The sequence below is a fragment of the Lepidochelys kempii genome, chromosome 25 (assembly GCF_965140265.1).
Source record: "Lepidochelys kempii isolate rLepKem1 chromosome 25, rLepKem1.hap2, whole genome shotgun sequence".
Classification (NCBI taxonomy): Eukaryota; Metazoa; Chordata; order Testudines; family Cheloniidae; genus Lepidochelys; species Lepidochelys kempii.
In genome coordinates this window covers 9,762,139-9,775,104 of record NC_133280.1, presented here as the reverse complement: position 1 = coordinate 9,775,104, position 12,966 = coordinate 9,762,139, and the positions used below count along the sequence as shown (strand labels likewise).

Here is a 12,966-nt window from a genome sequence, read left to right as displayed (position 1 = left end):
CTGTGGAACCTTACGTTGCAGAGTTCCACTAGAAGTGCACCTCATGCTCTATTTCTGACAGCAGACTTGTACCATACTGTTTATTGTTATGAATTGAACTTTGCCATTCATAAAAAGTGTAAGCTGGGAAAAAACAACTCCTCAAAGCTCATGGGCAGAAAATGCCCTGATGAGGAAGCGATCCATGTCTTTCTGGAAAAGGAGCACTACCAGGACCTCAACGAACAACCTGGGGGACGGGGACAAAGCCAGCCAACAAGCAACTGAGTAATGCATGAGAAGGGACAGGGTTGCTGAACTGGAGGTCAGAAACAGAGACTAGATCTTTGCTAACTAGATACACTTTCCACAAACGTAATAACCACCATTTAGGGAACAGGCGACTCTTCTGTTGCTGGTGAAACCCAGAGCTAGAGCCGAAAGTTCACTTGCCTCTTTTTTGTAGACTGGGGGAAGAAAAAAAAAAAAAAACAGATAAAAAGGACAAAAAAAAGACTTAGGGCTGGTCTTAGCTGTTGCAGACCCTCTAAATCGACTGCAGAGCGCTCTTCAGTCGACCCCAGTACTCCAGCTCTCCAAAAAGAGTAAGTGAAGTCGACCAGAGTGTCTCCTGTTAACGCAGCACAGTGAAGACACCAGGGTAAGTCGACCTAGGCTACATCGACTCCAGCTACGTTATTCACATAGCTGGAATAGCGCAACTTAGGTCGACTTACCTCGGTAGTGAAGACAAGCCCTTAAAGGTAGTTAGCAAGGAGCGAAAGGGCAGTAGGAAAGGAATCAAGGACCCCTGGGAGATCTCCAGGGTGCTGCAATAAAGGCAACCACACAAACATGGCAGCTAAAAGAGAAGCACAGTAGTAAGCAGGCCCCTTGAGAGCTCACCAGCAAGCCCACAGATATGTGTGACTGAGCAGCAGAGAGTAGGAAAATACAGAGGGAAAAGTGAAAGCAAGGACTTAGGGGCAGCACAGAGATATGGAACTCAGTTGCCTGAAGCCTCCACTCAAAGAGGGCTTGGATTCCCTGAACATAGTACTTTCCCTCTGGATAAATAAAAGGGAAGCCTGAAGGTTACACCCGTGTCCGAGAAAAAAAACCTTAGAATTACCCAAAGAAAATGAGAGGAGTCATGGCTCCTGAGGGCCCTTAGTCCCTGGGAGGGACAGCTAAGGACTAGTCTATACATGGAATTGTTCCTGATTAACTCCATGTGTAGACATGCCCTGAGAAATCAGGACCCAAGATCCAGTAATGGCTTGCTTGGAGGAGAGGTTTGAGTCCAGAACTGCACCCTGAGGATCTGGAGGCATCTAAGCCTTCCAGAGCTGTCCACTGGCTGCTCAGGCTGTATCAGAGGTTCAGCAACTCATTCATTTTAACCATATCCCACAGAAGAGACCAGACTGTGCCCTGATGGGGGCAGGGTAGGGAAGGGGGAAAGATGGGGAGTCATCCACCTGTGGACTGGGAGCCTGCAACATTCATAGGGAATGCAGTGTCAAAACAATTCTCCATAAATTCTTTAAAGGTCATTTTCCTCTCTCCAATTCCTCTATTACTTTCTTTTGATAAATACAGAAACGAAACTAGACATAAAAGTAGCAAAAGGCAGAGGACTCCATGCTTCCAGAAGGGGGGAAAGAGAGGTGGAGATAAAAAGACTGAAGAAAATATGAAGGAGCCTAGCTAGATCTACTTTGTGTTGCTGCCAGTCTTTTTTCCTCCTGCTCCCTGGTAGATGGAGCTATCATACTTACTGTATGGAATCTTGTTTTTCAGGATGGGGGCCACATAAGTTTATATTTACAAAGAAAAAATGTTTCCAAAATATTTAAAAACCATGAAGGAGTTATGCAACCAAAAGACACGGAACAGTTCTGACTTACTTTTTTCAAGTTACTTTAGAACAGTATTTACAAGGTTTAAAATCTGGGTACTAATTTTAAAACGACAATTTTATATGGTCAGTTTCATCAACTGGGAGAGTGAAATCCAGGACAATATTTCTGTGCCACCAAAAAGGTCTCAAATGGCAAAGACAGTCTCTTATTGCTAAAAATTACTCCATATGCCAGGGAAGACATTTTTGCATTGCATTAATTTAGTTTTGGTTAAAAAGTGTCAGATTGTGTTTGGAGGATTTCAAAGCAGGTGCTGCATGGACAGATACAGCATATATTTCATCACACCACCCTGCCAATGAGCTTCAACCCTTACGGAGAGGGTTGGACTCTTGGACTAAGAACAGCAGCTCAGTTCCCACGACCCGCTCAATCCTTGACCCTTCTGATGAAACTATAAGAGGACCAGTGGAGATGTGGGCACCTGTCCAAAGGGAAAAGACTAAGCAAAACTAAGAATCAGGGTTGTATTGGGGAAAGTATTTTTATATATACACCCGGCAGAATTTTTTTTAAAAATAATTTTGACAAATAATATCAATGTTCATTTTAAAGCATTTTTTCTATTTTATCAATTTAAATGTTCAGTTGTGAGAGATACTGGTGGGTTCAGGATACTATTTATGATTGCAGGCATAGAGGTTCAAAAAGTTAAAGCTTTATAACCATTAACACACAAATTGCCAACATATAATGTCAAAATATATAACGTAAATATCCTTAAATCAAACTTAAGCCACACTCTTCTTACTTTGCCTATCTGTAGATTTTGATAGTCATCAGTGGAAATATTTTTTGTTGGTTTGTGTGCGCAGGGTGAAATTGAGGGTTACCAACATTCACCAATGAAAGTCGAATCCTTCCAAGCCTATCTATATGTGCCAATGTTAATACTAATAGTTGTCTGAATTTCTCTAGTGTCCTTCAACTAAGGCCCTTCACAAACATTAAGCCTCACTCTGGGATGTAAAGTAGCATTACACCATTTCACATGTGTAAAACCAAGCACAGAGGTTAAGTAACTTGCCCAAAATGTCACAGTGAGCTAGAAACAGAACCCAGGAGTTCTGACTCCTGAGCCCTGGATGTACATACTAGAATTCAATCTCTCTCAAATTTAGAGAAGCTAAAATAAGGTAATCAAATCTCATGCTTCAGAGCTTAAGTCGCCTGCAAAAGTCAGGAAGCAATTTTTCCCCATGTCTGTCTATGTTTGTATTCATATCGTACCAATCACTGATACAGGCTATATGCATGACGGCAGAGTGGACCTGGGGAATTATGGGTTTAATATGGCTTTGTCTAAGAGATGCCAGGTACAGGCTACCGCTGGAGGACAAGATACTGGACTCTGGGCTGTTAGAGGAGTGTAAACCCTTCTTCTCACTTGCCTGTAAACTCCTCCCTGGAAATATCAATTCACTGAGCCATCACACATTCCCAGCAGGACCTTTTTGACAACACTTGCCCTACACACAAGCCAGCTGCTTTAGGGCTCTTATATCACAGCGACTAATGCAGTACAAATGCCTAGATAAATGGGAACCCACAAGCCCTAGGAATTTTGAGCTCCATTTGTACTTTTCTTGTTAGAGATGGGCAATTGAAATTTTAACCCCAGCACCAGAGTCTGTACCGCCAAGATTGCACAGCAGCTCCTCAGGCACTCTTCAGGCAGGGGTTGGTAGCTACCCCTCAGACAGAGATGCCCCAAATACTCTAGCCACTACAACTATGAGCGTCTAGTGGATACCATCCCCTCCTTACCTGCGGAGCAGCTTAGCTTTCAGCTCAGGCTTTGTCTCATTCCAGGCATCCAGCTCTGGGCTGGTCAGAGCTGTGGGTTTCATGTGGTCCAGAATAGCACCATCTTTCCCTTGTTTCCACAAGTCATAACGTTCCGGTTGTAGAACCCTCACAAAAACATCCATGGAAATCTTCACCATGTCTTTGCGGCACGTGCACTGCAAGAGAATTCCAAAGACCATGATCAGTCCAGTGCTTCAGCCAGTGTGCCCAGCTCAGAGGAACTTCCCCCTTCCAACTCCTCCAGAGTTTCCCCCTCCCAAAGCAGATTAATACTGTGCATATCTACTTTATAACTCCCACAGCTGATATCAGGGGTGTATAGATGCGTGAAAGTATTTGGTGAAAACTTGGAGAATGAATTACTCCATCTGCGCTTAGAATAGATAAGGCAAAGGCAGAGACTGTGCCAGCAACCTAGGCAGCCCTGCCAGTATCCCTCATCCTTGATCTGGTGAAACTTGAAGAGGCAATTTGAGACCTCAGCCCCCAATTAATCCTTTTCCTGTCCTCTGAGGCTGCCAACAAATTTGCCAATTAGTGGGAACTCAGGTAATGGGATGCTGGTCTACTGAAACTGATTGAGGCCAACAGTCAGATGGTAAGAAACTTTGGTTACTATAGACCCAGGCAGGTTTTGACCTGAAAGCTTGGAGATGAAAGATTCTAGATCCCCATTATCCATTCGCCTGTAAGCATGTAACCAATACAAATAACCGCCCCAGGACAACATTTCCTAATGGAAAAAGGCCTCAAAGGAACAAAAGCCGAACCTGGTGCCACACCGTACCTGTTAAATCTTACATTCCTAAATCAAGATGTCTGGTTTGGAAATGATTGTGCACAGCAAGTGGTAGAATCCAGAATCAAGGCCTGTTCACTGCTGGCACAGGAGCACAGCTCTGATGTGAGAAGGAGCATTGTCCAGCTGTCCCCATCTACCAAAAGTTAACTGACTAGTTGGCAGGAGTTTGGGGGGAGTGCACTGACCCCTCTGGATGCAGCTAGTAACCAAAATGCTTGCTTGGCAAACAGGTCATTGAAGCAGGTCATTGAAGCAGCTGTGCCCACACAACAGACTAGAATAAAAACACAGATGTGTACCAAGTAGAGTGGTCAACCAACAGCCTTCCAGGAAAACCTGACTGATTAATTTTGTCTGAGTTTGATTACAGTTCAACCAAGAGAATAAATTTATCCACATGTTAAGGAAATGATTTTCAAAAGATGCTTTAAAAATGTATTTATTACTCCTAAACAGTTGCCACAGTAATTATTCCCAGGAGTGGGATTGTAACAGTTAAGCTGTTAGAACTGAACATCAGAGACAGAAGCTTGGCTGTGTCCACACACAGCCTCTGGCGACTGAAGACTGGAGGTCTACAGCACTGAAAAATGATCTGTGCTACTGCAGCTTCAGAAGAGATTGGTACATGTAATTGCAGGGGATACAGAGGGGGAAAGAGATGAGCAGATGGGAAGTAAGGAAGAGGCTAAACAGCAATAAACCATTTTACATTTAGAGGAAGCATCTCTAGACTAGGGAAAAATTCGTACCATTTTTGGGGCTACCAAAACAGCATTAAAATTGACCTGTGGAACTACAAATACACATTTATTACTGTGCAAGAGACTAGATACAAATGTATTTTAGGTGGACAGATTTTCACCATGCCAAACTATATGAGTCACGTATGAGACTATCCATACCCCTTACAGAGAGCAATCTGCCCCCAGCACTGAAGCACCGGAGCATGTATGCCTCTCTGTAAATTGCTAGCAAATCAGGGGAATGCAGAGCTTCACAAAAACCAATTTATCACCTCAAGAGAGTTGTGCTTACTCCTTTTCTGGTGCTCGGAAGCAGGTGGCACCCTACTAGCTGGGCTCTCAGATAACCACAAACTCCTGTCTTGTTTTACTCTCACACTGGATTTCCACTCTGCTTTGTAGTCAGAGGATGATGTAGTTAGAGCCATTTTCCAGGACTATATTTTTAAAGCTGTTTTACACCCGCACTAACACATACCCTTTCCAAGACATCCGCTTACATTTCTATCACTTTCTCAGCAGTAATGCACAAAATTAGACAGTGTATGGCTGTGCTCCTCCCTTTTCTTCTCTCATTTGTTACTAACAGCATTAAAATATTTATAGCCCTGAATGTGAAGCAGCAGATAGAAGAAATGTTCTCTGCAAAGCTCCCTGCTGCCCCAATTCCTCAAGCCAGAGGACTCCCCCCCCCCACATTCTTGTTTTTCATTTCATGAGGAGTGCTGGCCACCTTCTGCTCTGCAACGAAGCACTGACTTGGGGAGCAGTAATAACCTGACTGTACTGAGCGGGAGCGAATATTTATGGCCAGACAATTTCCAGCAAACTCAATTCATTTAATGAAAAACAGTGCAGGAAAGAAAGGCTTGGAATGTAATTTGGCCAAGGAGCTGCCAGAACCCAGATGGTGCCCCATGCTTCAGATTCCGGGCTGGGCAGAAGCTTTTCCCAGTGTCTCCATCAATTGTGGCTTAAGGGATTTGTATCGAGTGGCTTTTCAACTGCTTTCCCTTAAGTAATTAAAAAAGGCACCTGTGTGCTCCTATGAGGGGGAACTTGAAGCCGCACCCTGCAGAGCGGATCACCAGTTGGTCCTAGAGATTGGCCCTTTTCCCCTTTGCAAAGGGCTAATCCAGACAAAAAGCTGTATAGACAAGAAACATCCCCTTTCCTGCATCTGCCTTGGTACCAGCATGTGTTCAGCACACTCAGGTCATCTCTCTTCAGGGAATACAGGGAAAATATCCAGCCAGATGGGTCTAAGTATCCTGAATGCAGCCATGAAAGCCAAAACAGGTAACAATAACTCCCACAAGGCAGGGGCTGCAGGCCCCAAAGGCTCAACGTACAAAGACTGCCAGGAATTCATACACTGGGCTATTTCAGGTCCAATTGTTGTTCTGGGAAGTGACACTCCAGGCTGCAGTCTCCCTGGCTTAACCTCCACAATCCCCTACAATGCCACCAGTCTGCAGCAGCCAAGCTCCCCGCTTTCTACACAAATGTAACATGATGTACGTTTATATTTCAATTTTAATTTTATTTTATTGCTTTCACACTAGTGAGCATGAATAATTTACACACAGCCTCTCTCCTCTGGGGCTTCCTCCAGCCTGTGCAATGATATTTCCTCAGCCACCGCAATTGTGTCATATTCATGGTTCCACAATGGCCAAACAATTCTTCCCCCCCACCCACTTCTCTCTGCCACAGCAGCGTAATCCTGCTTCAAGCAGCAAGTACTCTCAATGCAACTGCAAACAGGGGATGGGGGCGGGGGGGGGGAGTGTTGTGGAGGTGTAGAAGGCTGGCTTTACATGCATCCGCTGTTTTTCCGGTTGAAACAGGACCAAGAAAGCATGTATTCTTCAGCATTCCTGTTGAGATAACACATCCAGTTCTCAATATTTTGCCCCACCTCCACACCTTCTTAGCAATATTTGCAAAAATGGAGTGATGGGTAAGTATCTAAATGTGCCTACAAATGCTAGAATTTTTGAAGGTGAATCACACACACACTCTCTCTCCCCACCTCCATTTATCCTTCTTCTGCCAATTTACAAATAGGGACAGAAAGCTCTCTGAAAGGGAGTTTAGCTGTGCCCTGAGTTTCTAATGGAAAAAGTAGAAACAAATGGGGGGGAGGGGGGGATGGAGGCAATTCAAGGAGGTTTGAAAGGTTCTCTCAAGTACTGAGAACTCTGGGGACCTATCGTGTTCCAACCATTGTATAAAACGGTAAGAGACCAGGACCAAGGAGTAATTGGTGCCCCCTGAATGACTTGTACTGCAGGAGCACTGATTCTGCTCTATAGTATAAAAATGGTAACTACATTAAGGAGCCAGGCCTCTTCTGCTTATAATCTAGCTATGAATAAAGGATACCAACTCTTTTTGCAGGATGTTCAGAAAAGGGGGTGTAGAAGACGAGGACACATTCAGAATGGATAGGAAACACTTACAGTTCCTCAGTTTCAGATCTCAGGTAAGCATGAACCCAGATGAGGGATGCTGAGCAGCCTCCTCAACTCCAAGAACAGAAGAGCCACCATTTGGGTACAAGGAGCTGACATTGTATCTTAAGACATTAAACCTTCCTCACAATCAGTCCAGGCCACACATCATGCACTGAAGCCATGTGGCTGCCCTCCTCTCTCCTGCCCCTTATTTACTGTTATACACTCTGGTGACATTCCCTTCAGCTGTGCCTCGCATGTGGAGATACTGGACATCTTGATGAGCCGCGCTTCAAAAAACCCCTCTCCGTACAGCTGTTTGTGACAATTTAATCGATTCCCTGAATGTCTGTAATGGATTTCTGTGACTGTTGCAGAAAACACAGATCAACTGGCATGCGCGAATCAACAACCCTGCCCACGTCTACTCTGCTTCTCCCAATTCTCCTTGCTGGAGGGTTAGGATGGGATAAATAGTACTTCCTAATAAGCTATGTCATTAGAGCTGGAACACTGACAGTTCACCAGAGATTGTAGAGAGAGCATGCAACACCTGTATGCAACATAGGTGGTAGCTCTCAATATTTATGATGTATCTTCAAATTATAAAGTATAAATGGGATAGAAAATAAAATAAAAAGAGTCTGCACATAAACAAAGTGTGGTAAAATAGTCCAAAGCAGAACTAATCACATTTAAATTAAAGCTACATAGACTCCTGAGATTTAGTACCTCATTATAGAGTTCAATTTGCTTTCTTAAAATCTGTGCTTTCAAATTAAAACATGTCTTGGCCTTTTAGTTCCAATGTTACAAAATGAGCAAGTCTACACCCAAACGACAGCGTTAAGGAGAGGTATGAAATATTGTTTCCTTTATGTAAGCCCCTAAATGCTAATACCTTTAGACAAGATGGCATGCCTTGGCCAGTTCTGGACTGGATTTTAAAAGATCTGCACAAGGAAAAAAATCTGCTCGGAAAACGCTGCCCCAGTTCCTGTCAGTGGCACAAAAGTTTAACCATTGCTACCCTTTTGCCTGGATTTAATAGGTACAGGATTTGATTTGCTGTGTGGCTTAGCCAGCGTGCATCATATGAATCATTTTTATAAACAATAAATGTCTTCTTCAAAAAATGGTGCTGGCTGGACATATTTGGTGCTGGCTGGACTACAGAAACCCTGATGTGAAGTCCCAATCTTCACAGCACAACAGCCCCAACTCCCCTTTACATCACCTACCCATCGACAGGGCCAGCTCCAGCTTTTTTGCCGCCCCAAGTGGTGAAAGGGAAAAAAAAGGAAACAAAGAAAAACGCAATTGAGCTGCCGCTGAATAGGAAGGGAGGGAATGAAGGACCTGCCGCCGAATTGCTGCCGAAGACCCAGATGTGCCGCCCCAATGACGCACAGACTGCCTCCCCTTTCTATTGGCCGCCTTCCTTCGCTGGTGCCGGCCCTGCCCATCGATACATGCTACAAGTGAAATGCTGTAAAAAAAAAACAACCCATTCAAGCAGCCCAAGGAATCTTTATGACAGGCTTCCTTCTCTGCTCTCTCAGTGGAATTCATCCCTGCTTTAGACCCACAGAAGGACTTAGTGACAAGGTCACCAAAAGCATGGACCATGACTAAATGGCAACATGAAGGCCGTACACTTGTCAAGTCGAAATGACAGATGAAAAAATTTACAGCTATGGAGTTAAGGGACTTTGGGATCTAATCAAGCATCTTTGAGACTCTTCTCCTCTCATTTGGTACCCAGATTGCCATACCAAACTGCTGGGAAACAGCATGGCTGTCACCATGCATGCCGAGAAAGTGACAGATCAAACAGCAGAATATTCATAACCAAGGTCTCCTAGGACCTGCTGGCAAGTTCAGAGGAAAATGAAAGTATGTTGTAGGGTTTGCTGTTTTCCTTCAGTTACAGTGAATCAGAGACCCAAAGCAGTAACAAATTGACTTCTGAAAAACAAAATAATGACAGCTCAGTAAAAAAGCTTCACCCAGTGAACCCCTCACTGGCCTGTTGATAAAATCCTGCACCCCTGGGTGAATGCCTACCATTTTTTACACAACAAGCTCTCTCTCATCCTGCCTGCACTCTAGACAGAACACAGGACTGCCTACATGAAGCATGAGAGGGCAGAAGGCTAGTGCCCACATGAATCATGATTCTCAGACAGACTCAAAGGGCCTATTTAGTGAAATAACTGAAATATATATATTTAGTTTTAGTGTTTCCCTTGAGCTAAGTATTTAACAAAAAGCCTACCTTCCTCATAGCCCAGAAAGGCTTTTTAAGAATTCACCAAATCCACATATTTTCTATTGAGGCTTCCTCTGCCCCCATCTTATCTCTCCTTTCAGAAGCTAGCGACTTCATTGACCGCCTCCCCAAGGAGCAATAGGGATCTGGTTATCAAAATATAGGTTATGAAGATAAAAGCATGGCAGGGACTACTTATGGTCAAAGCAAATGTGAAAGAACCATAAACAAATCTGTTTAGATAAGCTGAAGATCCCAGCTTGGAGGACAGTCAATATTGAACAGATTTCCCTCTCTTCACACTATCACAGAACACAGAGTTCAGGCTAGTCTACTGTAGTACACAGAGTTTATTAAAATACAAAAAAAAAGACAAAAGTAAATAAAATCCCCACCTTGAGTCCTGCAACTTATCCCATCCCAGCAGATCTGATCAATTCAGAACTGGGACAGCAGGCCCCTTTGAGAGCCTGAAACTGCATGAACACAACAACACATTTTTCCTAAAGAGGCAAACAGTGTCTTATCCCTCCAAGGGCTAAAAAGTCATTTCATTGCCATGTTCCCACAGTCTAAATGGGAGAACTGATTATTTAGTCAAGCCAAGGACCTCCTTCCCATTATCTCTTAACCATTCCCAGTAGGTGGGAGTAGGAAAACTGCTAAGTCTCACCAACCTTTTATCATGTCTTTCAGATTTGTCAAACTGTCTTCTATGACCACTAATAGTCCTTTGTAAAAGGACACAAATTAAGTCAAATCACTCATTGGATAAACAGTAATAAAAAATAAAACAGAAATATACAGAAAGCTGGATTTCATTTTATCACTTTTCTGGAAGGTGGATTCTCTCCCCAACAATTGACTTCCCAGCTACTAAAAGAAAACAGAATCCAATCTGCTCAGTAGAATATGGAAAGTTAATGCGAAGGAACATTTCTCCCCATGCAGAAATAGAAGCTTAGGTGAAATAAATCAGTTTTAAAAAAATGGCACTTCTGGGCCTCCTGCTGAACTCAGGCCTGTTTTGAATGTTTTGGTGAACTCAGACCTGGCAATATGCAAGATCAACCAAGACTGAACTAAATTCCATTTTGCTTTAATGCTGGTTTAAACACAAGAAAAATGTATACTTTCAAAGATGAAGTTCTTCTCCTTGTTAAGCCAGTTTTAAAAACAGGACAGAAGCTTTGGCTTGATGCCTCTAACTCTGGATTGCCCATGATGTTGGGGTCATAGAGGAGGTTGCTTTACAAGCAAAATGGCTGCTTCCAAGAGGAAGCTAAAATTCTTATCCACTAATTCACTTACATTGGGGGGAAAACACATATTGCTAATTCATTCACACTGCCTCTTTCCACCTAAAATTTCAGAATACTAACTGAGCAGGAAGGTTACAGGTTTCTGTTAACTACTCAGAGATGCAGGTGTCTCCAAAAGACTCCCTTCCTAGTATAATACCCTAATTGGCAGGTTTATGTCTTTGACCTAATTCAGGCAGACAAGGGTTCAGCTAATTACTACCCACCCACATATGGCAACGGAAACATAGTCATGCGCCCTCTCTCTAAATTTTCCTTCCACTGAACTCCACATTCTGTGACTTCAAACCGACACCCATTTAGATGCCCAAGTTTTGTAAACTGGCCGAGGCACCATAAGTTGCAGGAAGATGCCTAGGCAAGATGGGAAAGGTGAATGAGGACTACCTGTCCTCAGGTTAATGAAAAGTTAAATTTGAAACAAAACAAAACAAAATAGGAAGAGCTAAAAAAGTGCATTTGCATGTTTACTCGCTGGTAGTTGAAAGCTTGTGGGAAGGAATGAGCCTTGACCCCCTGCTTCTGGTGTAATTACTAGCATTGCAGTAAGTCTCAAAAACAAACCAGTTCATTAGGAAATCCACTGGAAACACACTGTAGAGTTTCATAAACAAAACAATTAGGCAAAAATTTCCAAGGACTCCCCCTGGTCCTTGGCTGCAGGGCATGCTTCCTCTCTGCTTGCTTCTGTAATGCTCTGTGCATGTTTTTGCGGGTAGAATGACAGTAGATAGGTGGCAATTGGTGTCAGATAAGGGCAAGATTTACCCCATTCTGTCCATAAACAAGATCAAAACAGAGAATTCTGGTTCAGAAAACAGAATGGTAGACAGTGTTGAGAAGTCTCTCTTATGTTGGGCAAAATTTAATTGCTTCATACAAAGCTTCTTCTAATATCTTAAACTAAAAAAACAATTCCCCAAAACTATTGTGCGCCTTCCCTCAGAGTCTTCACTACGTAGACTGAAAATCAGACGAATGTTTCTAACCATCAGGGGAATGAGATTCTGGAACAGCCTTCCAGCAGGAGTAGTGGGGGCAAGCAACCTAGCTAGTTTTAAGATGCAGCTTGATAAGTTTATGAACAGTATTATATGACTGGGTTACCAGCAACAGCAACGAATGGGACTCCATGACCCTAGAGGTCCCTTTCAGTCCTAAGTTCCTATCTCTGTAGATCTACATCATGTGGTTACTCTTCAACTTCAAAGCTCTCAAGGCATTAGTCTGGGATCTATCCTGAACACATGCAGGCGGTTCCTCTATACAGCAAACAGAATTACAATACAAAACAAATTCCAAATCAGTGAGATCCAGAGTTTGAGCCTAACAGGACTGTCAGAATCCTCTCAGAAGCATTACAAATAGGGATTCAATAAAATATCAGCAACTTTCTTTCTTCACAGCCTCATTCCAGTTTGTGGGCTAAATAAAATGATTGCCTATGTAGTAAGCATTTTATAAATTTGAATCGAACACCACCTGCTGAGTGTCTCGAGACATTAGTAAGAAAAAGTTCAATTCTCTCCACTGTTGTACAAGATTTACAGCTTCATGAAAGAAGGCTACTCACTTGTACTTCTTGTTCTCAAAGTATGTAATTACAATAGTCCACTGACAGTTGCGATGCTATGGAAACACAGAATATTCAA

At 43.1% G+C, this 12,966-nt stretch overlaps 1 protein-coding gene across 5 annotated transcripts in view; it reads right to left on the bottom strand.

The window, feature by feature from the left end:
* The window catches only part of KDM4B (lysine demethylase 4B), a 178,737-nt gene that overhangs the window by 58,128 nt on the left and 107,643 nt on the right, over positions 1-12,966 (bottom strand). For 4 of the 5 annotated variants that reach the window (XM_073324669.1, XM_073324670.1, XM_073324671.1 and 1 more), the window contains exon 9: positions 3,672-3,868. In XM_073324669.1, the coding sequence (XP_073180770.1) occupies positions 3,672-3,868 (197 nt within the window). Of the gene's footprint in view, positions 1-3,671; positions 3,869-12,966 lie in introns of those variants that run through there. The other variant, XM_073324673.1, reaches the window with a different exon arrangement.